At 46.9% G+C, this 24,926-nt stretch overlaps 9 protein-coding genes across 10 annotated transcripts, besides 1 other annotated feature; 3 read left to right on the top strand and 6 right to left on the bottom strand.

Annotated features, from left to right (window-relative positions):
- The first annotated feature begins 153 nt into the window (after positions 1-153).
- TSTA_012650 (casein kinase, putative) lies at positions 154-2,215 on the top strand. Of its 2 annotated transcripts, XM_002483346.1 has the most exons (5): positions 161-239; positions 296-527; positions 584-957; positions 1,006-1,425; positions 1,476-2,215. In XM_002483346.1, the coding sequence occupies exons 2-5, from the start codon at positions 413-415 to the stop codon at positions 1,572-1,574; spliced, it is 1,008 nt and encodes a 335-aa protein (XP_002483391.1). In that variant the 5' UTR covers positions 161-239; positions 296-412; the 3' UTR covers positions 1,575-2,215. The 2 variants fall into 2 exon arrangements, with proteins under 2 accessions (XP_002483392.1, XP_002483391.1); XM_002483347.1 differs by having other exon boundaries at positions 154-527.
- A 292-nt stretch (positions 2,216-2,507) lies between these two features.
- Positions 2,508-6,268, top strand: TSTA_012640 (valyl-tRNA synthetase; the record flags this gene model as incomplete). The annotated part of the gene is made up of 9 exons (XM_002483345.1): positions 2,508-2,538; positions 2,605-3,059; positions 3,123-3,564; positions 3,617-3,751; positions 3,808-3,992; positions 4,046-4,383; positions 4,441-4,740; positions 4,796-5,152; positions 5,204-6,268. 9 exons carry the CDS (start codon positions 2,508-2,510, stop codon positions 6,159-6,161), a joined length of 3,201 nt encoding a protein of 1,066 aa, XP_002483390.1. The 3' UTR covers positions 6,162-6,268.
- Positions 6,269-9,235: 2,967 nt separating this feature from the next.
- TSTA_012630 (uncharacterized protein) lies at positions 9,236-10,851 on the bottom strand. The gene is made up of 2 exons (XM_002483344.1): positions 10,354-10,851; positions 9,236-10,291 (listed from the first exon to the last, which is right to left on the bottom strand). Exons 1-2 carry the CDS (start codon positions 10,691-10,693, stop codon positions 9,342-9,344), a joined length of 1,290 nt encoding a protein of 429 aa, XP_002483389.1. The 5' UTR covers positions 10,694-10,851; the 3' UTR covers positions 9,236-9,341.
- An 826-nt stretch (positions 10,852-11,677) lies between these two features.
- On the bottom strand, positions 11,678-13,779 carry TSTA_012620 (uncharacterized protein; the record flags this gene model as incomplete). Its single annotated transcript, XM_002483343.1, has 2 exons — positions 11,678-12,086; positions 12,266-13,779. 2 exons carry the CDS (start codon positions 13,777-13,779, stop codon positions 11,678-11,680), a joined length of 1,923 nt encoding a protein of 640 aa, XP_002483388.1.
- A 159-nt stretch (positions 13,780-13,938) lies between these two features.
- TSTA_012610 (MFS alpha-glucoside transporter, putative) lies at positions 13,939-16,027 on the bottom strand. Its single transcript, XM_002483342.1, has 2 exons — positions 15,440-16,027; positions 13,939-15,374 (listed from the first exon to the last, which is right to left on the bottom strand). Exons 1-2 carry the CDS (start codon positions 15,767-15,769, stop codon positions 14,016-14,018), a joined length of 1,689 nt encoding a protein of 562 aa, XP_002483387.1. The 5' UTR covers positions 15,770-16,027; the 3' UTR covers positions 13,939-14,015.
- Positions 16,028-16,396: 369 nt separating this feature from the next.
- Positions 16,397-16,438: a microsatellite.
- Positions 16,439-16,830: 392 nt separating this feature from the next.
- Positions 16,831-19,072, bottom strand: TSTA_012600 (uncharacterized protein; the record flags this gene model as incomplete). The annotated part of the gene is made up of 2 exons (XM_002483341.1): positions 16,831-17,524; positions 17,586-19,072. 2 exons carry the CDS (start codon positions 19,070-19,072, stop codon positions 17,032-17,034), a joined length of 1,980 nt encoding a protein of 659 aa, XP_002483386.1. The 3' UTR covers positions 16,831-17,031.
- A 1,046-nt stretch (positions 19,073-20,118) lies between these two features.
- On the bottom strand, positions 20,119-20,851 carry TSTA_012590 (retinol dehydrogenase, putative; the record flags this gene model as incomplete). The annotated part of the gene is made up of 2 exons (XM_002483340.1): positions 20,119-20,738; positions 20,821-20,851. 2 exons carry the CDS (start codon positions 20,849-20,851, stop codon positions 20,119-20,121), a joined length of 651 nt encoding a protein of 216 aa, XP_002483385.1.
- Positions 20,852-21,712: 861 nt separating this feature from the next.
- On the top strand, positions 21,713-22,828 carry TSTA_012580 (isopropanol dehydrogenase, putative; the record flags this gene model as incomplete). The annotated part of the gene is made up of 2 exons (XM_002483339.1): positions 21,713-21,866; positions 21,915-22,828. 2 exons carry the CDS (start codon positions 21,713-21,715, stop codon positions 22,826-22,828), a joined length of 1,068 nt encoding a protein of 355 aa, XP_002483384.1.
- A 339-nt stretch (positions 22,829-23,167) lies between these two features.
- Positions 23,168-24,818, bottom strand: TSTA_012570 (uncharacterized protein; the record flags this gene model as incomplete). Its single annotated transcript, XM_002483338.1, has 5 exons — positions 23,168-23,190; positions 23,242-23,522; positions 23,594-23,920; positions 24,007-24,642; positions 24,700-24,818. The coding sequence occupies 5 exons, from the start codon at positions 24,816-24,818 to the stop codon at positions 23,168-23,170; spliced, it is 1,386 nt and encodes a 461-aa protein (XP_002483383.1).
- Between the last annotated feature and the right edge of the window lie 108 nt (positions 24,819-24,926).

Below are 24,926 nucleotides of genomic sequence, written 5' to 3'. Positions count from 1 at the left end.
TTAAGCACAAGAAGAGAAATGCTCGTCTCGTTCAGGCCGGCAGCTTCCCAAAAAAATATCAACTGTTGTAGTCACCGCCTTCCATCTCGACCAATCAGAGCAGCAGGCTCGCTATCGACAGCGGCCGGAACGTATGAGCGAGACAAAAATGTCATGGCCCAGCCATCTCAAGAGAAAAAAACCTCATCTGTCAATGGAGCTTTCAAATCATCCCGCTGTCTCGTGAAGTTGGATTTGTTGTTAGTTGCCAGTGATCTGGTTTCTCCTCGCCTACTCATAATCATCTTGTCTGCAGTGTGTGCTTTACTTTCCTCCCTTTATCTCTCCGTCAGTCCCTTCGTCTACCCCGCTTCCGGCATTTCGACGAGAAAGCCCAATTGTGGGCACGACATCTCTCCATCAACACCACAAGATGGCGCGGGTTTATGCAGATGTCAACTCGCATATGCCCCGATCCTATTGGGATTACGATAGTGTAAATATATCATGGGGCGCACTGGAGAATTATGAGGTTGTTCGCAAGATCGGTGAGTGCTGGAGGTTCTGGATTGATGTGGCAGAGGCTAACTTACGATTCGCGTAGGGCGAGGAAAGTATTCCGAGGTCTTTGAAGGCATCAATGTGGTCAACTATCAAAAATGCGTCATCAAGGTGTTGAAACCGGTTAAGAAGAAGAAGATAAAGCGTGAAATCAAGATTCTCCAAAATCTATCTGGTGGACCGAACGTCGTCGCGCTTCTCGATGTTGTTAGGGATAACCAAAGCAAAACACCTAGTCTTGTCTTTGAGTATATCAATAATACAGACTTCCGCACTCTTTATCCCCGCTTTGTCGATTATGATGTCCGCTACTACATTTTCGAACTCCTTAAGGCTCTCGACTTTTGCCATAGCAAAGGTATCATGCACCGAGACGTCAAGCCGCACAATGTTATGATTGATCACGAGAATCGCAAGGTTTGTTTCACGGGTGTTATATCTACCACATACTAATAATCTCGCCAGCTTCGCTTAATCGATTGGGGTCTTGCAGAATTTTATCACAAAGGTACCGAATACAACGTCCGTGTCGCCTCACGATACTTTAAAGGACCTGAGCTCCTCGTTGATTTCCAAGAATACGACTACTCTCTTGACATGTGGTCTCTCGGTGCGATGTTCGCTTCTATGATTTTCCGCAAGGAGCCTTTCTTCCACGGCATTAGCAATTCCGATCAGCTTGTGAAGATTGCCAAAGTGCTCGGTACCGAAGAGCTCTTCGAATATCTTGATAAGTACGACATTGAACTAGATTCCCAATATGATGACATTCTATCGCGTTATCCCAAGAAACCATGGCACTCATTTGTTAATGCCGAGAACCAACGATTCGTGAGCAACGAAGCTATTGATTTCCTTGACAAACTTCTCAAATACGATCACGCGGTATGCCTAGATCCATATTCCGTTAAAAGCACTGGCTAATACATTTATAGGAACGACTCACCGCACAAGAAGCAATGGCTCATCCATATTTTGCACCTGTTCGGGCGGCTGCATCGGGTCAAAACAGCGCAGCTGCTCCACAGTCCTAAGTGCTCAATAGATCGACACATTCTGACTCACTCATATCGAAACAGCATTCAATCTGCTCTAGCATGCCGGAGTACATGTGTTCACAGTCATCGTTTTCTTTCTATTTATCAACTCGAATTTTCATCAATAGTGGCATACCCATCAAGCCCTCTGATACAGCTACCCAACCCGGTGACAGGCAGTGATAGCTCAGAGAGTTGCCAATAGCTAAGACACGTTTCATTTCGGCACCTGCTAGCCGCAATTAATCCTCAATATATCCAACATCAACGAACTATAACACGCAGTCATACTCCTTTCTACTCCCATGATAGTTTCCTATACGAGCCGGTGGCCGAGGCGTCTGGGTCCTATTGATGATTTGGTCTTATGGATATTCATGTATCACATTGACTCGGTGATGTCTATGAGTCAATGCAGCGTATGTGGCACGGGCTTATATTCTTTATATTCCATCTAATGGCGAAAAGATGATTTTTGCATAACGATTACTGTTGCTATACAATTGCTTATCTGAGTCGTAGTCCTGGTGTGTTTCGTCTTATCGATAACAGAGCATGGACCACGTGACCTTCTAACATGTTTTGCTTCCTCTTTTTGAATTGATATTGTCCTTTTGCAAATCAACAAACAATTATCCAGAACCACCCTGTATAGCTTGCGCCGTAAGTAATCTGATCTAACATCTAAGAGCATTTTGTGGTCCAGTCCTGTTGCCCCCACAATCCCGGTACTCTACCATTGGCCCCGCAATCACCCATTTTGACTCACTCGCAGAATAAAAAAAAGGCCTCCCCTCTCCGGCCGAGCTTCTTCACGTTACCTCCCTCGTACTTGTCGCAGATCCCACAGCGACATTCAAAATACTTATTCGCAGTCTTGTGGCGCGGCGAGCGCCTTGGAGAGTTCTGTCTCCTAACTTACGTTCATTCATGGCTACGACATCCGGCTCTGCGAACCCTCGTGAGTGGACCCCTCAATCTATACCTTCGGAAATGGACAAAGGTACTAACAGAGGCTTCCGTATAGTGGGTGAGCAGACAGCTCCTGTTACCGGTCCCCCTCCCGCAGTCCCCGAAAACGTCAAGTCTGATATCCAACAAGCCGCTAAAGATGGTCAATCCGAGCCGGGAAAGGATACCTCTGCGCCTCCCGAGGGCAAGGTGAAGACTGAAAAGGAATTGGAAAGAGAGCGACGCAAAGCAGAGAAAGCCAAGAAGTTTGCTGAAAAGCAGGCAAAGGCCGCCGCCGCGAAACCTGCGCAACCCAAGGCTGAGAAGAAAGAAAAGGTTATTGATAAAACGACCGATGCATATGATCCGGCAACTATTGAGGCCGGTCGGTACGAGTGGTGGGAGAAGAAGGGATTATTCAAGCCACAGTTTGATGGGAATGGCAATGTGAAACCTGATGGTGTTTTCTCGATGGCTTGCCCGCCCCCTAATGTCACTGGTGCACTTCATATGGGTCACGCCCTCATGGTGGTAGGTTTATTTGACGCTTGACACATTACTAGTCAAAATGCTAAACAGATTTGATCGTTATAGGCTCTCCAAGACACCATGACTCGTTACTACCGAATGAAGGGCAAAACTACCGTTTGGGTACCTGGTACGGATCACGCTGGTATCTCGACTCAAAGCGTAGTTGAAAAGATGCTGTGGAAGGAGAAGAAGCAAACCCGTCACGATCTAGGCCGACCAGATTTTTTGAAGTTGACACAGGACTGGAAGGACAGATACCAGGGTTCTATTCTCACTTCGTTGAAAGCAATGGCCGCTTCACTGGATTGGTCGCGTGAAGCTTTCACGATGAACCCCAATTTCTCGGCTGCTGTTACGGAGACTTTCTGTCGTCTTCATGAGGAAGGAACTATCTATCGTGCCAATCGACTTGTCAACTGGTGCTGCGCTTTGAATACATCCTTGTCCAACTTGGAAGTTAACAATCAAGAGATTCCGGGCCGAACTTTGCTTGATGTTCCTGGCTGTAAGAACTCCATTTCATTGGAGACAACTGTATGATGCTAACTCGTTCCTAGATGAGAAGAAGGTCGAATTCGGTGTATTGACACACTTCTGCTACGAGATTGAGGGTACAGGAGAACGCATTGAGATTGCTACTACTCGACCTGAGACCATGCTTGGTGATACCGGTATTGCTGTACATCCTGATGGTACGTACGACTTTGCTTAAAATAGCTGGACATTTACTCATATTTCTATCAATCAGATAAGAGATATCAGCACATTATCGGCAAGAAAGCCAAGCATCCATTCGTCAACCGTCTCCTTCCAATCGTCGGAGATTCAACCGTTGCCATGGACTTTGGTACTGGTGCAGTCAAGTTGACTCCTGCCCACGACTTTAACGATTATGCTCGCGGAAAGCAGCATGGTCTTGAATTCGTGTCAATCGTAAGCCGTTCAGGCCTGATATTTGAAATTAAGGATACTAATATGTGTGGCAGTTGAATGACGATGGTACTCTCAAGGATAATTGCGGTGCCTTCTCAGGCATGAGGCGATTCGACGCAAGATACGCCGTCGTCGAGAAGCTCAAAGAGGCTGGCCTGTACGTCAAATGGGAGAACAATCCTATGGTTATTCCACGTTGCGAGAAGAGTAAGGATATTATTGAGCCTGTTCTTAAGCCGCAATGGTGGATGAAGATGGATGATATGGCACGAGCTGCCATGGAAGCCGTCGAGAAGAAAGAAATTACCATAAGCCCAGCTTCTGCCGAGAAGAACTTTTTCCACTGGATGAGAAACATTCAAGATTGGTGTATTTCTCGTCAGCTTTGGTGGTATGTTAAACTTCTTCCATGCATAATAAGAATTGATTTGTCTGACTAGAACTGCAGGGGCCATCAAGCACCAGCTTGGCTCGTCCAGATTGAAGGCCAGGTCGCAGATGATGGTGACAGTAACCTATGGGTAAGCGGTCGTTCAGAAGAAGAGGCCCAGGCCAAGGCTGCCGCCAAGTTCCCAGGTCAAAAATTCACTCTCAAGAGAGACGAGGACGTCCTGGATACATGGTTCTCTTCTGGACTTTGGCCGTTTGCAACACTAGGCTGGCCTAATACTGAGAGCCACGATTATCAGAAACTTTTCCCCACCAGCACACTCGAGACTGGTTGGGATATTCTTTTCTTCTGGGTAGCGTATGTTGACTATTCCTCTTCCTTAACTAGGACGAGATGGCTAATCATATTACAGGAGAATGATTATGCTCAGTCTGAAGCTGACAGGAAAGGTCCCTTTCAAGGAGGTTTATTGCCATTCCTTGATCCGTGATAGTGAAGGCCGTAAGATGAGCAAGTCTTTGGGTAATGTCATCGACCCTCTTGACGTCCAAAAGGGTATCACTCTTGATGCTCTCCATGAAAAATTGAAACAGGGCAACCTTGCTGAGAAAGAGATTGGAGTGGCTACCAAATATCAAAAGAAGGCGTTCCCCAAGGGTATTCCAGAGTGCGGTGCTGATGCGCTACGCATGGCTCTTGTCTCTTATACCACTGGAGGCGGTGACATTGCGTTCGATGTCAACGTTATTTTCGGCTACCGTCGATTCTGGTAAGTCAATTCGAACGTTTATACTTTTCTAATCTTCTAACCGATTCATAGCAACAAGATCTACCAAGCTACCAAGTTCGTTCTTGGCAAATTGGGCTCTGACTTCGTCCCTTCGGCTAAACCCGTCAAGACCGGACGCGAATCTCTCCCCGAACGTTGGATCTTGTCAAAATTCAACAAAGCTGCCAAGGAAATCAACAATGCTATTGAGACACGCGAATTCTCCATCTCTGCGTCAACTGCCTACCAATACATCTACTCGCAACTGTGTGATGTCTACATCGAGAACTCCAAGTCTCTGCTCCAGTCTGATGCTCCTGCTGAAGTACAAGAATCAGCCAAACAGACTCTCTACACAGCCCTAGAAGGAAGTCTTTTGCTTCTTCACCCCATCATGCCTTATATCACTGAAGATCTTTGGCAAAGATTACCACGCCGTGAAGGAGACAAGACTGAGTCCATCATGGTGGCCCGATTCCCCGAATATAATGCGTCCTTCGACGACGAGGCTGCCGAAAAGGCATATGAACTTGTCCTCGACACCTCCAAGGCCATCCGTTCTATCCTCGCTCAGTACGACGTCAAGGAGAAATCCGACTTAATCCTCGCGGCCTACAACGAGGCAAGCCACAAGACCATCTCCGACGAAGTCGTCGCCATCAAATCTCTAGGCGGCAAATACGCCGGCGAAATCTTTGTCCTTGGGCCCGACAACAAGTCCCGTCCAGATGGGTGCGTCGTTAGCCCCGTCGGCGCCGACGCTGCTGTCTACCTCAAGGTCTCGAAACAGGTTGCACTCGAGCAAGCCGAGAAGGCCAAGGCCAACTTGCAAAAAACACGCGATCTAGTGACCAAGATCCAAAAGACAATGAACACGCCCGGTTGGAGGGAGAAGGTCAAGGTTGAGATCCAGGAACAGGAAGAGAAGAAGTTGCGGGATGCAGAGGGTGAGGCAGCCTTGATTGAGGAACAGATTCGTGAACTGGAGAAATTGCGTTTGGATGCTTAGATCATTCGCTCTTGATAAAAGAAGGATTCCGAATGGCAAAAGTAAGGAATTTTTGTTTGTCGTCTCGCAGATATTCACAGATACAGATAGATGTTAGCCATCTCCAATCAGAAGTCTTGTTTTTTCACGGGTTTACTTTCTTTCATTGAAAAATGCTTTACAGAAACCTTCCCTGAAGAAATTGATTCCTTCGCTATCTCCTCTTGGCTAAAGACCTCGACAGGCTGCTCTTTTATGTCGGATACCTATTTGATAGCCCGAGTTCCTCAGTGAGTGTCCTTGCCAAATCACGTCTTCGGTTGTGGTATATGGTTTCCTTTGTTTCCATGTCCCCAACAAGTATTGACTTTTGCAGATTCTTTCATTTCATTCCGGTCTCTCTGATCTGGTTCACTTGCCCTGTGTAGATATACCGCCAAGTTTGTCAACTTCTTTTTCTTTTCTTCCATCTTTCTCATCCTATTTCTTGTCTCTTGCTACAGGTCAATTGCCACCAACACATGAGGCATATATTTTCTATGAGGATTATGCCTCACTCCACGGTCTACACACTACGTGAACATACGTTGTCTGGCTAGAGCTTGGTATAATATCGTCTGGTATGTGCGCGGTCTTTTCTCTCGTCGACTTCAAGCATTGAGCATACAAGGAGCGCCCTAGTCGCTAAACCCTTTTTTAATCCCAGGCGTCCTCTTACCTATCTGAGCAATGTTCAATTCATTCTCTACCGACATCTCGCTCCTCGTCATCTTCTCCGCATGTTCGCTCATCGTCCTCTACGCGAGTCCATACGGTGTCGGCAGCCTATTCGAACTCAAGTGCATTCTCAGAACCAATGTCACTCACCGGTCGCAATTGTTGGGCTTGCAAATGTTGACAAGACATTTTAGCACCGCTTGGTGGTTCTGGAGGAGGACGTGAGCAGGCCGCAGCGTCACACTGACAAACGGCTGTGGATGTCCTACGAAACGCCGGGTTAACAAGGCTGGGCAATCAATATTGTATTGATGGAATGAATTTCATAGATTTGTGATGGTTGCTTACCATTTTTGAGGATATCGAGCAATCCCTGATACGAGCCTGGAAGGGGAAAAGGAAGAAGTTGAGGCTGGATCGATTGATCGTTGCTGTACCTTCTCCTGACCTTTCCTCATCGTCTCCTCTTTTTTCCATTCCGATTCGGTGGTTTTTAGTTCATGGGAATATCATCAAGCTGTTAGCTGTTATGATCGTACCTTGCCACCTACGAATCAGAATATCCCCCTTTTTTAGAGCAGCGATTCCGTGCGAATAGATGTCAACGGCTTGGTAGCAAGCTCGCAACGATACTCAGCAGGACTTGGGAGATGACGAACCCACGTCCTCCTTCACAAACCATAGTGTGAGTTCCTATGCCGTATCTGTAGGCGCATGACTAACGAGTCATATACAGAATGACGATGATGCCAATGCCGTGACAAGGACGAAGACAACCACTTACTAAATTCTTGTACGAGCACCTGCCTTTAAGGGGATATAAGAGGCAGCACGATTCAACGTTTAAACAAATGACATGGTAAAGTCTTCGAAAAGAGCATTTGCATACGACTCGGGTAAGTATCTATCTCTTATGTTTATATATATACATATATAAATAATACTAACAGATAAATGTACATAGTTTCAGTCCTGGCTAACTGCCATCTACATGCCTGCAATAAGGACCCTGAGGCTAACAGTCATCAAATTGACAGACTATCAGAGGCGACAACAAGACAATCAACCTTAGGAGGACCCCTAGAACCAAGAACCAAAACACGTGGTTCCAGAGACAAACAAGCGCTGAAATGAGAAAATGAAGAGGAGAGCTTAAAGTTTTGTTTGACAAACAAATCCAAGCTCGCAAAGATATAATGGCTCAAGAAATAAATAATCAGACTGCGAGAGAAGATACGTCGGGAAAATCCTCCAAAACCAAAGCATGTGGTTTTTGAGAGGAACAATCGTCGCATTCAGTTAAGACAACGAAGCAGAGCACGAAGTGACTACCGAGCATTACTTGCTGTTTCAGCTGCTCTGTGTGGGAATACGACAACACACATCAATCAGGGTTGTTGCAGTAGGTGTCTCACCATCAGGCCTATTGCGACGCACTCATGGTTCGTCAAGGCCTTGCTTCATGATGAAGCATTAGAGGCATGTCCGAACAATCCATCAACGAAGACGATGCCTTGTTTGGTGAAAGCTTGTCTTCTATTTCTGAAAAGTAGACTCCACCGACTTACTGAGACTCATTGATCACCCTGGAGCAAGTACCGGATCAAACATGCCTATGCGAGATATGTTGAAAAGGCAACGAAGTGAAGGAAATACATCAGGACAATGATCACCATAATAGCAGCAAGAACCTCGACGGCCGTTTCGAGCACAATTCAAAGCTAGGACTGATGGCCAGCCTGACGTTGTCATACTAAGAGATTTCAATTCATTGTGGGATACAGAAAGCTCTGGCGCAGATGGTGTATGAGACAAGGCAGCATACAAAAATGCTGACCACCTATGGTCCCAAATATGTACGCGTACCCCAACATGAAGTTATTCACAGGCAGGTATATTCCTTCCTCTGGAAGGCTCCAGATGCTGGTCGTGGCTCCTCCTGGAAAGTAGTCAATCTCCCTCCCTTTTCTCTTCCTCTATTCTCTTCTCTTTTTCTCCACGAAATCAACATCCAGACCACGCTGCTCCCCCTGGTCTCTTTTTTTTCCCTTCAAGACTAAGCCTTTTTTCAAATCTCGATACCATTTCTTTTTCTTCTTTCTAACTGGGCAAGCACTTCATACATGCGCTCAAATGCAGTCCGCATCCAAAGTGACTTCCGAGTTGCTCTTCCGAGTACTGAACACGGGAATAAATCCAAGGAGCGGCTTCAACATTAACAAATTCGATTAACTCTCATGTAGTAAGAATAAGCTAATATTGTCGCTTCTCCGTCGAAATCGTCCCTTCATTAACTCTGTCGTAAGCTCATTTGTCTGTCTGGCGGAAAGAGGGGTTTCTTGTATCCAGGAAAAAGAAAAAGGAAAAGATTTGGTTCTGTGCGGCCAGCCTGCAGTATTCCATTACTTGAAGAGAGGAGCACTAAAAGTGTAAGTCTAGCGAGTATGATGCTTTAACGCTGTGAACATCTGATCCATGCCAGTATCACGTCCTATTCCGTCCAAACCTTCTCCAAAACTTTACTCCCGTCCGACCATTCTGCCCTCCGTTTGTATCATGTATATCTCCTTCATTCTTTACGTCTTCTTCGTCATCAACTTCAATAGGTGGAATCCAAGCATTGATCCATTTGTGTTGAGGAATTTCTCCTAGTTTGGTGCTCGCGGAACTATGTGATATCATGGATAGTCGTTTGTCAAGTAAGACTTCTCTTCTTCTGTCAGGAGCGTGTGCGGTCACTACGGGGTAGGAAAGTTGTTCCGGTAATTGAGCCCTTTGGTAATGTGCTGGTATGGATGTAGATGGGATATCTGGCGAGGATTGCATCGCTGTTTTTGTTGCCGTATGAGGTGGCTTTACCGTTGACCTTGGTTTGGCATTATCTGCGGGTTTTGTGTGTTTGTTGTTTATTGGCCTGAGATCAATGCTGATGGTAGATGAATTCTTTGACCGGACCCATACCGGATGACTCTGTTGCGGTGCCTTGTTTCTTTTCGGAGTCGTTGATGTTTTCGTCTTGGTTGTCCCCATGGTGCTTGATGTATTCGGAATGACACCCTTGCTCTTCTTCACTCCTTCAACCCTAGTTTTTCCTTGGCCATTCGCGCTTACAGTCCCTGTTTGTCCTGTAGGAGTATTGTTCGGCCTTCGCACCTGTCCTCCAACATTCTTCTCCTGAGACTCTCGATTACGTCGTTGTACCAATGACACTCTGCCATCACTTATCCCCAACGAAGTTGTACTCTCCAACCTCATTCTGAACCCTTCCAATTCAATCACAGAATATCTTGCGGATCGTTCCGATAAGCTCATTAAATCACGAATCATAGCATCATTGTCGGCACTGCCATTCTTTCTCAAAAAGTTCGAAATAATTTTCGTTAGGCCCGTGTTAAGTACAAGAAGAATGCGATTTAGAGAAGTCTTTGCTCTTTCTAGCATTCATAATAGTGAATTCTATGATCGCTTCATAAAGATGTGAGGAGGAGATACTTACCATCACCGCGTCGGTACCCCTCACCCAACCGCTCCGAATTGGTCCTGAATATTGTCGCTATTTGTCTTGGTGCTTGTTGGAGTTGGTGTTGTAATATCTGCTCTTCACGTGTCAATGCATCATCAGACACGTGTTGTCTTTTGTTGAGCTTGGTTTTTGGTGTTGATGAGCGTGTGTTGTTCCTGATGCGGCGGTAGAGGTGTCGAGTAGACTCGAATGCAGAGAGAAGAGATGTTATTATTCCTGATAGATGAGTACGTTGCTCTCCATTACTGGATGGATTTGCTTTCTTTTTCGGCATTTTTCGTATCCCTTTATCTGTAATGTCCAAGAGAATCATATGATGGAGATTGCTTGACGTGACGAGAAGTAGAAGGTATATAAAAGCATGGAATGCAACTGACTTCCCAATCACCGTCGGAACAAATCATATCAAGCCTCTATTTCAATGGGCTAGACTTTCTTCTGATATCCTTTATGCACCACTAATTCATGCATGCTCCATACTGATAAGCATTTGTCATCGAATAGACGCCATACAATAAGCGCGTCGCGGTGCCTAGTGCGTGAGGGGTCAGTCCAATGGTAAACGAAATATGGAGTTTGATAGAAACATACCGGAATCAACGCATGCATAGTACACATTATCGTTAGAAATTGGGCTGGACGCCGTACTCCATCTTCCAATTGTCTTGAGTCTCTACTTGGGCTCTGGTGCTAGGGAGATGTCTGAAGAAGAGATAAGGAAGGTAATGTTTCGCTACGGAGCCAGAAGATAGCTTATAACTAAGAAATCAAGTCTCCAGAGCTCATGTTATATGAGCTACTTCAAAACCAGCGCTATTGACATAGGCATACATAGTTTTCTGAAAGCAGGACTCACCTTATCTTCGCCAGCATGTACAGACTACGTATGAAGCACCCTATTATTTATCCTCCATACTATTCCCCGTACTACAAAATAACCCTAAGTTGCGGCCAATGTATGCCTTCTTCGCGAGGGTTCTACGGGTCCTATTAGACTAATCGTTAAAACTATCATAGAATTTCTAAAAGAGAAGAGGAGCTCATCTTAGCTCCGCTCATTTTCATGGTTACTAGACTCCAGCACTACGGTGGGCTGTGAGCTTCATCGCTGGAGACCCAGGCACAAGACCTAGGCTCCTGTTCCAGGAACAGGGAATCGCATAGCGACCATTTTTCAACGGCAAAGGAACCATTTCTTCAACGGCGATAGTAACCATATTTCTATGGCAAGTCACCCATCCTCATCACTAAGCCCGGCCTTTGGGAGAGTGAGATCATCTAGGGAGTCCTCTCGTCGTCACTTGATGGTTTCAGATGACTGGCCCTGGTGCTGTTGCTGCTGCAGCACCTGCCGCTCTAGCTCCTCCACTTGTCGTTGAGCCCTCTCAGCAGCTTGTTGCTGTGACTGGGACTCCTGGGATTGCTGGCACCTTTGCGTGGTGGCAATTTTTGTCACTCTGGCTGCTGGCTTGCTGGATAGCAGCGGCCAGGCTTGTGCCAGCGCTGGCGCACCTTGCAAAGGATCTGGCGAGGGGGCTTCCTCCCACCACCACCGCTGCCACCACCGCCTCGATTGGGATCGTTCCCTCCAGAATTGGCAGCAGAGCCGGGGGCGCACTAGGTTGCAGACTTGATTGCCATTGGCGTGGTTGTCAACGTAGTAAGACTTGGTGAAGAGGAGCTCTTCACAAACTTGGCAAGTTTGTCTACTAAAGTATCCATATGCTGTCTTGGTTAGGAATGATATGACGTGAAAATTTGGTTCAAGGACTGGGTGTGTGATGTATCTCTGTTAGACTCCTAAAATGAACAAATGTTGCTATAAGATATAGTCCCAAGACATTGGAAAGAAGAAAGTTATCTTCATTTGAAGACAAGAAATCACAACTCCCCATGCTCTACCTTCAAACCCCCATCCCTCCAATACCTCTCTCCACCACTCATCTCTTCCCTAGGGCTCTTACACCTCGGATTCACCCGATCCTCAACCGTCCCAAACGGCCAAATCGGTATATAACATACCTCATTATACCCACATTTTGTCTTGCAGTCCTTCCACGTCGTCCACGCCAGATACTCCACCAGACGCTCAATCCGTGATTTGGCGACTACAACATCGACATCATCCAGTACAGCACGAAGAGTAGAGCAGATCGTGTACGAAATATCATATACCACTCTCCCCGCAAGACTTTCCCTATCCAGTGCCGTGGAAGGAATGAACTGCATCGCACACCGCACCGATTCAGCATCCACATCCCTCTTTCGATCATCCACAAACGCGACATAAAGACTCGAAACATTCGACTTCATATCCATCAGCGAATCCACCTCCTTCGAGATGAAAAATTGAAGTAAATCCGAATACTTGGTAACAATCATATCAACCACAGCCTGCCAATTAACCGCCCCCGCCTCTGTCGCAACGTCATGCTCCATAACAAGTCTCGTAAGCTCCTCACGAACAGCCTCAAGTTCCTCAGACCTAAACTGAATCAACCTCGGCATCTCATTCTTTCCTTTATCAAACAAATCCAACTCCTCATGGGCAAAAGCAGTCACAAACCGATCATAATTCACCCTAACCCTCTCCCCACCAATCTGATGAAACCGCGAAGCAATCGAACGATAGAAATAAGAATTTCCGCCGAACCAGCCGTTATTATTTCTGTCTTGTCGGCGAGGAGGCACAGCACTGATCCGAACAAGATCCAAATCACGCGCAAAATCGCACAGGATAATTTCAAACCCGGCTTCGGCACGGAGAATGCCGTGGATGCGATCTTGCCAGTCATTTTTGGCGATTTGGCAGCCTTTTAGGGCTCGTTCGTATTCAGTTGGGAGACCCGGTTTTTTCTTCGGGTTTGGATGTGGTGTTTGTTCTTTGGGAGAGGGTGTGGAGAGACTATCGCGTAGAAATACTCTATCTCCAGAATCCAGAGTACCCATATCAGTCTTCCCAGCTGATAACCCATCGATATACAACAATCTCAAATCCTTTGCAGCGGTATATGTATGTAAATACCCATATCTAACCTCCCCCTCATCACCTGCAAACACTTTTTGACTCGGTTTTTCAGGATCAGGATGAGGAAATGGCCCAGCATAAGCAAAACTCAACGCATGCTCCGGCTCAAAGGCAAGCCATTCCGTGCCATTGACTCTCTGCGAAGATTGAGTTCCGTGGTAGAATTGTGTACCTTTTGGTACGCTTGCGAGGAAAAATGACATGCCGTTGTGATTCCAGGCGGAGCCCCATTGGCGCATTGAGGAGTGGAGGGCGTTGAAGATGTGGTTTGCATTGTGGATGGTGGTGGTGAGATTTGGGGGTGGGGAGGGGAGGGGTGTTGAGGATGTAAAAAGGGAGAGGGCTATGATAATAATGACAGTGGTGTGCATGTTTCTCCTTGTCGATACTTGTTATAATGGATGTTGATTGTTGCAGGATGAGGTGTGAGATAACAATCCATATACAAATCGGTGGTGGGCCGCGTGGCCTGTGGGGTATATCAGAATACCTAGTGGATAAACTTCAGTTCCTGGACGGGAAGAAGAATTATAACAGATTTATCACATTAAATACTCGTCAGACTTCAACTAATATTTACAAACACCGCAAGGCTAACCGTGGTACTCTAGCATTTCATCTCGTGCTCAAAAACATCCTTATAAGTATCACCGACGCCCTTATCAACCTCCTCCTCAAAGACATTAATCTGCGTCGACGCAAACTGCCTCGCACTAACCCCTTTCTCAAATAGAGCATCCAACTCAGCAAACGTGCGACCACTGGGTTCGGGGACACGGAAATAAGTGTATACAATACACAAGAAACACAATCCAGCCCAGAAGAAGCCGGCATAGTTACTCCAGTTCCATGCCGTGGGGTTCAGCATATATGGTGTCAAGACTCCCGTGATAATTCCGACAACGTTATATAAGTTTCTGGCGAGGACGACGGATTTGATCTGCAGACGACGGGTGGAAAGTTCCGAGACGAGGGAGTAGCACACTGTTCCGACGGAGCATTGATAGAAAAGAGCCCAAATAATCATCATTGATCCCGTGGCGAGTGCGCCCTGGGTACGATGTGATGCGGGGACAAGACCCAAAAATCCCATGACGAACAACATGGAGAACAAACCGCATAGACCAAAGAGATAGAGTGATCGACGACCGACACCCCATGCCATCAGAGCCCAGGCACCAAATACGCCGACTATGTTGATACCGTACTGGCCCAGAGCAAAAGAGTAGGAATCCGACGAGCTCAGACCGGCTTGTTCGAGGAAATATGTGGAATAATTTGAGAATGAATTTCCGCTGAGATTCTGAATAGCCCAGACCATGCATACAATCTCCGTACGACGGCGGTCGGTGCCCTTGAAACAATCCCAGTAACTCGCGCCAGAGGTGATTTTCTGTTCCAAGGCGGTGGTGTGGACCATCATGGCGATAGTCTCGTTTGCATCAAAATTGGTCTCTTTGTTCAGACTGGTCAATCGGAGAAGGGCTTTTTTTGCGTCTTCGACGCGACCTCTGCGGACGAGCCACCAGGGTGATTCAGGTGCAAACCAGACTCCGATGAATAAAGGTAGTGGCCACATCCATTGCAGGGCGTACGGGATGCGATATGCCCATTGATCGTCGCGATTGAGCATGGCTTTGATCACGCCTACTCCGATGACTTGGCCGATTCCCCAGCACACGTTGACGTAGCATGTCAAATAGCTTCGTAGAGCCACGGGGCAGACTTCAGATGCATACGTGACGGTCAATGTCTGGAAGACCCCCCATGGAACACCGCAGAGAATCTCGGCGGCTAGCAGGGTTTGCACATTCTGAGCTGTGAAGAAGATTGCCGTAAACGCCGCAATCAGAACCAAACAGCTCATGACGGTATATCGATATCCAAATCGTTCCGAGACATAACCATTAATAAATAATCCAATAATTTCCCCCACCGCGGCACCATTACTCAAACCCGATTGCCACTATTCAAGTAAGTCAGCCACCCCCGAGCCCAGCTTCATCTCAAATGCAACGAGACTAAACATACCCTAGCAGGAATCTGATACGTCCCATCAGCACCCAGCTCCCCATACTTCCTATTGAAAGCCGGAAACCCATACAAATTCCCCACAAGACTAATATCATACCCTTCCATAACAATACACGAGGAAATCAGTATACTCCAAAACACGGCTTTGGGATATAGTCTGATTCCCTGAAGTAAAGTCATTTTGTGTTCTTTGTCGGTGGCGGCTTTTGCGTCGGCGATTAGGCGGTCCATTGAGGATGGTTTTTCGAGGGAGATATCTTGAGAGGAGAGTCCTTTTTCGTCGGTCGGGTTGGTGGTTTCGACGACGAGTTTGTCGTCGGTGGCCATGGCGGGGTTAACTGTGTAGCTCGGCTTGACAATCAGGAGGAGGAAGAGACTCAGGATGTATGAGAGATGATGAAGAAAAGAGAAAAGCCGGGAGGGAATTCGTGGGTCTATAAATGCGGGCAGAGTTTGCGACGGACGCTGATAGGAGTGGGGGATTTCTGTCTGTTTCTCTTCTGATTTCTGAACACGGAAACCGTTGTCCGTAACAAGTCAGAATAATCTGATTAATTGAATAGGTTGACTAGACAAAAATCTCGTAGTTATCGTGGGTCGTTCGTATCCAAGATTTCACCGCGTATAAACCATGCGGAGTGGGGAACGGCACTGTGCCGATATTTTCCCTACGTTTTTCGCTGGCTTCAACTGAGTAGTATACTCTACAGGGGTAATTCTTATTAAAAAAGTGTTCTATTTGTCTGTCGGTATCTATTCCGATACTGATATTCTACAGAACCAACCTCGTAAACAGTACCAAACATTGTTGATATTCAGCTGATAGGAATTCCTGCATGCGGGGTCAAACTACATCAAAACAGCTAGAAGTCGGCAAACAAATCAATTGCCTACTCAAATCCCGACCGACTGACGAGAAACTTCGAGAAACTCTAACATTGCAGCTGTATTATGATATATATATACTATCGTGTATATATATATATATATTATATACGCGATAGTGCGAAGGGCCAAAACAAGGAAATCCTCGCTTAACTAGTTTGTCCATAAACAGAATAGCGCCTGTCAGCAATCCACCTCGGTATCACGCCTCTCATCACTCATCACCTACATACTCTCACCAGTCTTCACCTCGACAAAAGGCATAGGAATAACATCAAATTACTCCAGGATCGAGTCCAAACCCCACGGGGTATAAAACACGAGGAAAATAAGCATAAATCCACCCCTTGCACCGCTGCAGCCAATCTCCCTGGGTATACGGAAACCACTTTCCGACACGCGAATCTTGTCCTTTTGCTGGGCTGGGGAAAAAGTCCACTTCCCCGGATTTTGTGTGTCTATCGGAATTGTCTCCAGGATAGGAGCATAGGACAGGAGTTCTTGAGAGAAATCGGGTGTATATTAGCGATGAATGCGTAGAGTACTATAATGGTCTTGGTCGTGCAGTCAAAGATCGAAGATGATCGGTCGGATTAACATTGTGCCGGCCATTAGACCACCAAGGTACCGGACTCTTTGAAATTCTATCGTACACTCAACTAAAGCAGGGGTATCTGGGTATCTAATAACAAAAGATCTGCACATCAAGCACCTAAATCTACAATCACCCTCAAATCATTATCCATCCAATCTATCGTCCCCGCCGATAACTGCGCAATAGTCCAATCCCCATCGTTATCCGCCGTCACTAACCCCTCCGGAAGCCATACTTGAATCTTCCAGTTGGTCGTGACGACGTTGCCGTTCTCGTCGCATGTAGACGCCGGGAATTGGCCGGTCCACCGATGCGCAATCAGATTACGCACGCTGGCGAGATCAGGGCATTGTTCCGCTGTGACGTCGAGGCGCGGAAGGATGCGTTTGCCGTCGTGGAGGACGTTGAGGTGTAAGGTGATGGGTGAGGTGTCGTGTGGGTGAGCGTGCTGACCCTGAGCCGAGTCTGAACCATATGCGGCAGAGAGAAACGGGGCGTGTTCACTGGTATGCGTCTGCTCAGGCTCTCTTTGCGCGTTTTCTTGTCTGTGGATGAGGCTTTCCTTGATGATTCGATCGAGGTCACGGGTGACTGAATTCGCACTATACAGAAACAAATAGATTAGCAGCGTTGCGCTTAGACGGCATATTAGTCAGTACTTACAATTCCGTTCGAGCTGGGGCATCGGCGCTACCGCCGATCCGCCAATCCAACTGGAAAAGTTCGCTCGATGACAAGATTGTATTGAGGTGGTGAGCTTCGCACTGCGGTGCGCATTGCGTGGGATTTCCATCGTGAACCACCTTCCAGTGACTATCCACCGCCGCAACGAGTCCCCACCAGTCCGGTTGCTGTAATCCAGACACCCCCCACAATGTGTCCAGTTGGTAGTTTTGGTTATACATATTGTACGCCTGAGAAACTGCGTCCCAATCTGTCGGATACCCCTCTAGAACAAGCGGCGACAGTCCAATACCCGGTTGCTGTCCGGAAGAAAAGTCTTGATGAGGCAATGGAGGAGGTGGTGGTACATAATGGTTTTGCAAATTCTGATAATCATTTTGTGGGTGAATTTTTTGCTCAGCCTGTTGAGTTTGAGGATGCGATTCCTGAGTTGGCGTCTGCTCTGCCGTCTCCGCTTGCACGATGTCTTCCGTCTTTCTGCGCTTGCGCTCGTCGGGTTGGTTGCCAGCACCACCCTTGCGCGTCTCAATCGCATACTGTCTTTGTCGCTCGTTGGTGACCATGCGCCGCAGCAACGGAATCACAAGCGATATGATTTTGTGTTGATCGCGAGGCCAGATATACTGTCTCGGCGGCATTCCTTCATTAACAACGTGTTCGCCAAAGAATCGTTCACCGTACCCTTCAACTTCGAGAAAATCGCGCACGCAATTCCACAGACGCAACTTGACCATTTCTGTGTCGCCTTTTCCGCGCTGACCCACGCAGTCTCGTCGATCCGGATGAGCGTCATCCAACATATAACTTTTCGCTGCCGCTTGCAAATGTAGAAAGTTCTCAGGCGATAATTCGAGCGACGCATATAGACGGGACATTGGCGGTCGTGTATACTTCTTATTGCTTGACGGTTGACGGAATAAAGCTGCAGCGGAATGGACCCCAGCTGCCCGCGCATCCGTCAGCGACTGTGATCGTGACATTTCTCCGAATTCGGTTCCGTCAAACACTTGTTGCGATTGCTGTTGTGGCTGCTGATGCTGCTCATTCTGGTCCGGCATCCCAGTTAGCGCTGGATCCAGAGCTTCATCCCCTCTCTTGCGCTTCTTCGAAACGGTCCGAGACAATCCTTGCGCATTTTGTCCATTGACTATCGACGCGCGATTCTGTCGACCAGCACCTGCGGGCGAGCCAAGACCACCGAAAGCACTCTCATCAAACCCATCGTCTGGTAAATGTAGCTCCGTCGAGTAATTTTCGAGATGGTGGTGGCCTGCGGCGGCAGCGGCAGCAGCAGCTGTTGCCCAGTCAGAGTCGGCCTGACCTGCTGCTGCCGTGGCTGCTTGTACAAGCCCTGCCAACTGATTTTCGCTGGTAGTGTAGTTGATGTGATCGATATGCGGGTTGGAAGCGGGATGGAAGTCGGGTTGGTGCTGTTGCGGCTGGGATGTCGTCGTATTCGACGCCATCACGATTGACGATGGTGTATGTATAAGAGGGGCGATTGAGACGTAAATCGAGTTATTCGAGCCGAATTAGGTTGAGAATAGGGTCACAATCCTTTCGATCGCAAAGTCGCAAGCAATATTGCAAACTCCCGTACGAAGCGCAAAGAGTAAATCAAACGTACAAAAACCCCGGTCCCCCTGTCGCGACCGTACCTACACAAAAAAGACAAATACACTCCCCGACAAAACAAGCTCAACGAGCTCGTTTTGAGACGAAAATCTGACTCGAGTCCGTTTCGATCTTGAAAGGCTCGACTTGTACAGAAAGTTTGGACGATAGCGCCAAATGCAGTATGATGTGATGTTTGTCTCGTTTGAAGCGAATTTTGTGTTGTTTGAAGTTTAGGCAGACAGTGCAAACTCTGCCGAACGCGGAAAGGAAATCACATGATTCACCGCTCTTAGCAGAAATTAGATCACGTGATTTCAACACAGTATGAGCAGATACGGAACATCTGCGCTGGAATACAAACCATTACCAAGAAGCCCCATTAAGGGGATCCTCTTTTTGGTGAAGTGGTAATTTAGTTCCGACAGCTCTGAAGAATGGGGGCGTAATCTCCTGCCCTAAATCCATCCATCACACACGATTCCGCGAAAGCAATCCATCGGAGCCAGATTGGAACGCGTGGACAGGAGTTAGCTCTCGCTCTGGCAATACTCATAAGGAGATAATAAAGAGGAGAAGGCAGGGATAAATATTGTAAAGTTATCTCGATTGAAGAAGAAGAATCATGCAGCACTCTAACTTGTGACACTTATGTGAGGCCTGGCTCGCGAGGACGGCTAGGGGTTAGTATGTCTGCCGACAATGACTTTTTATGTCTTTATAGAGAATTGCTATGCGGCAAAGGGTATATAAGTACCCATGCAATGCTATTGAGGTACTTCCTACCAAATATAAGGAGCCTTCACTTACTACCGCTAGAAATATGTTTATCAAAAGCCAGCAAAAATCCTGAACCTTAGAAAGTGTGAACATACTTCATCCTTCACCAAAAGACTACTCACCACGGCCTTACTTCTTCAGCTGTTGAAAATGTCCCTGTCTCGCCATCCTTCCTGAGAGTCACAGGCCGAGCCAGGCTCACAGCACCATCATCTATACTCCCCGTTCCCCTATGATCATTCAAGTTCGTCCCAATGTACCCCGGACAAGAAGCATTAACTTTGAAGCCCTTTTCATGCAACAGGGCCGCATAAGACAGCATCAACATATTCAAAGCAGGTTTACTTGTCCTGTAAGTCGTGATCGGCGTCTTGGACCAAGGATTCGTCAAGTCTGAAGCTCGGGTGAGAGAACCCACAGACGACGAGGTAAACACGATCCGCGGATTGCTGGATTTCTCAAGGAGAGGGATGAAAGCTTCCGTCACTGCAGCTGCGCCGAATACATTGACTTCGAAAGTCCGTTGCATTAGACTGCGTATCGGTGTCCCTTTTTCCTTCACGTCAAGAGTAATACCGGCATTATTGACGAGTACATCAAGTCGTCCGTATTTGTCTTCTATGGTATTTTTGGCTGATGATATTGACTCATCTGAAGTGACGACGAGTTGCAATGAAGATACATTTCCGCTGCCGAGAGATGAGAGTGAAGAGGCTGCTTTGATGCCTTGGTCGACGTCTCGACTCCCGATGATGACATGATAGTCAGGGTGGCCGCTTCAACTTTCTCGCAAGGCCATATCCAATTCCGCGGTTTGCACCTGTGATAAGTACAATGTTTTGTTCACCCATGGTATAAGAGAAAGTTGAAAGACGGCGAAGAAGTTGAATGGGTAAAGATAGATTTTTGGGAACGATAATCATACGGAAAACTTTCTCTTAGAGCATATAGATCTAGTCGTATTCAGGATCTGAGGAATATTCGGGAAGGGCGAGAATTATTTCTACAAATCGAGGATATCTACCCTACGGCGTTGAATTCAATTTATGGGGGATCCCGACTCCGTTAAGTCCGAAACCTCCAGGTACGGACACAGAACAAGGAGAAATACAAATCTTAAAGCCGAAGAGATTCATATACTATCTTCCAGCAGCCGGATGTCATAGGTATTTTTCACCATGGACAGGGTGCGGCGGCATCACAGGTCCATTGCTGCCCAGAGGACTGTTCATCTTGATTCTGTCCCAATGAATACTAGCGCAGCCCACTGTGGATCGATGGGGCGCCCGCACCTGCATCCGCACTTCGAGCTGGATCAATAGAAGCCATACATCCGATCTCGATCTAACTTTAATTTTTGAGGGTGATGTCGTATAATGTAGCCGGTCGCATATGCTTATTTCCAGTTTCCCGCTCTCGCTCGTCAGTTCTGTGCGTAGCAACAAGTCGAGTATGTGGCACTTTCTCTGTCGCATCGGGGCCGCTTGAACGCTGCACAGCAAAGGATTACGCAGTACCTGAAACTTTTAGAGCAATCGCCTCAGGACATCTTGAATTAAGAGATCTGTAGGCAGTCGTACAAACTATTTAATCCTCCACAAAATCTCCTAATTATTTGTGAAATTGTTCATCTTCTTTAAACTTGAGCTTACGATTCCGCACCATCCTTCAAGCAATATACGAAACAAGTCAAGGACATCGACCAAAACTAAATGGCAACTCATAAAGCTCTTATTCTTCGCTCTCGCAACGAGCCACTGACTCTAGAGACCGTGCTTCGTCCTGTCGCCAAAGCAGGTCAAGCGGTGATCCGTACCCTAGCTGCAGATATCGTACCTTACATGCATCAAGTCCTCCATGGATCTCGTCCGTACCCGCTCTCACTTCCACTAACACCTGGCAACACTGCCATAGGAAGAGTAGTCGAAGTCGGTCCTGATGCTGTCAAACTCAGCCCCGGCCAACTCGTCTTTTGCGACATCACGATCCGTGCCCGTGATGATCCAAATGTTTCAATTCTATTTGGCATTCATGGAGGCGGGTATCCCGCGGCGCAGAAGTTGATGGATGGAGAGTGGAGGAATGCAACATATGCTGAATATACCAAATTCCCGCTTGAGAATTTGTATCCTTTGAATGAAGATGTTCTCTTCAATAGATTTGGTTATGCAGTATCAGATCTTTGTCTGATGCCTGTCTGCTTGGTCCCATTTGGCGGATTGTCGGAGGTAAATGTTAATCCTGGGGAGGTTGTAATCGTGGCACCCGCTACCGGAAGATACGGAGGAGCTACCGTGGCGGTAGCTCTAGCTATGGGGGCAACAGTCGTGGCAGCGGGTCGAAACAAGAATGCCCTCGAAGCACTAGAAGCTACTCATGCATCTACGGGTCGTCTGCAGACAGTGATTCTCACAGAAGATACTTCCAGCAACGCAGAAGCTTTCAAGGAAGCTGCTGGTAAACCAGAGGGGGCTGACGTATACATCGACTTTTCACCACCTACCATTGAGGACAGCGCGCTCCTCGTTGCAGCAGTTGGGGCTCTGCGGTCTTTTGGAAGGTTTGTCTTGATGGGCGGGCATTCAGGAAACATTAATGTGCCTTATCTGGATATTATGTTTAAAAGTATCCGAATTCAAGGTCGATTCATGTACTCGCGACAACATGTGCTGCAGATGATTCAGATGGTCGAATCAGGAGTGCTTAAGCTTGGGAGCGGTATTGGAATCAAGGAGACACAGGAGTTTGGACTTGAATCGGTTGGTGATGCGCTTCAGGCTGCAGGAAGGTTATCTGGATTTGAGAGTCATGTCGTGTTGAAGCCGTGAAACATGGAATATTAAGCCTCTCCAAGGCCGAAGTATGATTTTCATCGTGGTGTCCATGGATATTTCGGAATCTCTTCAGACATATATTGGATTGGTCTTCCGGTCCACGTAAGGAGTTGCTCATGGTGTCCTGAAAGACTTGCTAAGTGTGGCTACCCTCCTTGGAGAGTGTAGATTTGGCAGGTGTTCGGGTTCAAATGATTCATCGGAGCAGTCAAAATATGTTTTTAAATCCAGGTCCAACACGGTGGGAGGTTCTCCAAATAGTAATAGGATAGCCACGAAGTAGAACAATATCAAGTGTTAACATGGTGCTACCCAGTTCTTGTCGCTCATATGCTAGAGGATACGAAGGTACTCAGCTATAGAAACATTCAGTCATAGTTCATTTCTCGGATTAGAAAATGAAATACCTGCAGAGTTCCATCTAAGCGACTGGATTCCCAACATTTCCTTCAATTCTTCCACTCTCGTACTGTTGGTAGGATCCAGTTGCATCGCTGTAACTGCTGCAAGGAATATGCATTGAACTCCATTGAACCAACCGGCATAAATCCGTGGTAGAAAGTCGCTCACAGTCTCTACTGTTATCCTTATGACGGACTCTAGGGCCATTCTCGATTGCAAAAGCGCGGCTTCGTTGTTGATCTTCTGTGAATGTTCGTACTGCCACCAATTTAATAGGAAGAACGCGCTATCCATGGATATGCAACAGTTAGAATCCGGGGGAAACATATCAAGCCACGTTGTGTTCAGGTGAAGTACCTTCTATTCAGGGACAGAGCCTCAGAAACGGAATTCAATTGACCCGCAGTTTCTGTTTGTAGAGTAAGGTGAATGGCACACTGAAGCTGCGAATCCAACACTTTAAATCGTCTTTGACATTCCTCAGAAAATGGATCTGTCGCATTGAGTATTAGGTCTAACACATTTCCAACTAGCACCGAAGACTGGACTTGACGATAGAAGCTTGTTGCGGTATATGCATCATGATCCCACGACAATCTACCGTCACTTTTATTCTCCGTAACTTCCAAGTCAGAGAGAAGATTGGCTTCGTCGATTATCTTTGTGACGGGTAGCTGAAGCTTCCTGATAGAAGATGCACAATTATCCTATAATAACACCCAGGTTAGTCCAACCACTGGTGGCAGATGTACACAGGGGGTGGTAATTACCGATCAGTAACAACAATGGCCCAACAAATCAGCGTAGCTTCATCCTTCATGGCACGTTTCCAGGCGCTATCCACGCCCAACGGAGCCTTCGTCTGGTGAAGACCTAACAACATACTCGCAGAGAGACAGGAAAACAGAGTATTGCGAGCGGCATCCACAAGCCCATGGCCATACTCGTAGGTGGCCAACAACAGTCCACTTTGGAGAAACTGTATTGATGGCTCGCTGGTCAAGTCTGCAAAAACGTGGAAATAGAAATGCCGCACAGCCTGATATGGATCATCATCCATAATTGCTGGGCGTTGCTGCTCATCTGGACGCCGCACAATCAAGTATATGCTTGTCAGCAAGAGAAAATCATTTATGTCATATTCGTATGAGTGGGATTCAAGACGGTCCTTGAACCGCTCCTCGTCAATGATAGGAAACCATCTGTGAACTGTGACCAAATACGTGGATACAAAGTTCTCAGAAGAATTCAAATGCATTTTCTGTACCGAGAGATAAAAATTCCGGACCCATGACATCCAACTCCCGAAAACCGAACTGATTAAGCGCAGCGAGGAGGATATGTTGGAGAAATCATTGTCTGCAACAATAGAGTCTGTGCTGTCATATTCACATCGCAACAAGAGCCTGAGACTCGATTCATTATGCTTCAAGAATATCCAGGAAGAATATGGGACCACCTACCTATCACAGCGAGAACATGCAGGTAGTGTCTTGTCGCACTTTCGCTTTCGCGCCTTACAATTGAGACAAACCCGGGGTGAGCGGTTTGAAAGTTCAGAGTCTCCGAAACAATCTTCCATTAGACGGAGCCAACTACGTAGTCGACACTTATAAGCTCTTCAAGTTCATATATCAGAATAATGTGGTTACATGGATGCAGATGGATGGAGCCACAACAGGGACATGCC

The sequence above is a fragment of the Talaromyces stipitatus genome, genomic scaffold (genome assembly GCF_000003125.1).
Source record: "Talaromyces stipitatus ATCC 10500 scf_1105507295549 genomic scaffold, whole genome shotgun sequence".
Lineage (NCBI taxonomy): Eukaryota > Fungi > Ascomycota > Eurotiomycetes > Eurotiales > Trichocomaceae > Talaromyces > Talaromyces stipitatus.
The sequence above is the reverse complement of the archived record's forward strand: the minus strand, read 5'-3'. Positions and strand labels throughout refer to the sequence as shown.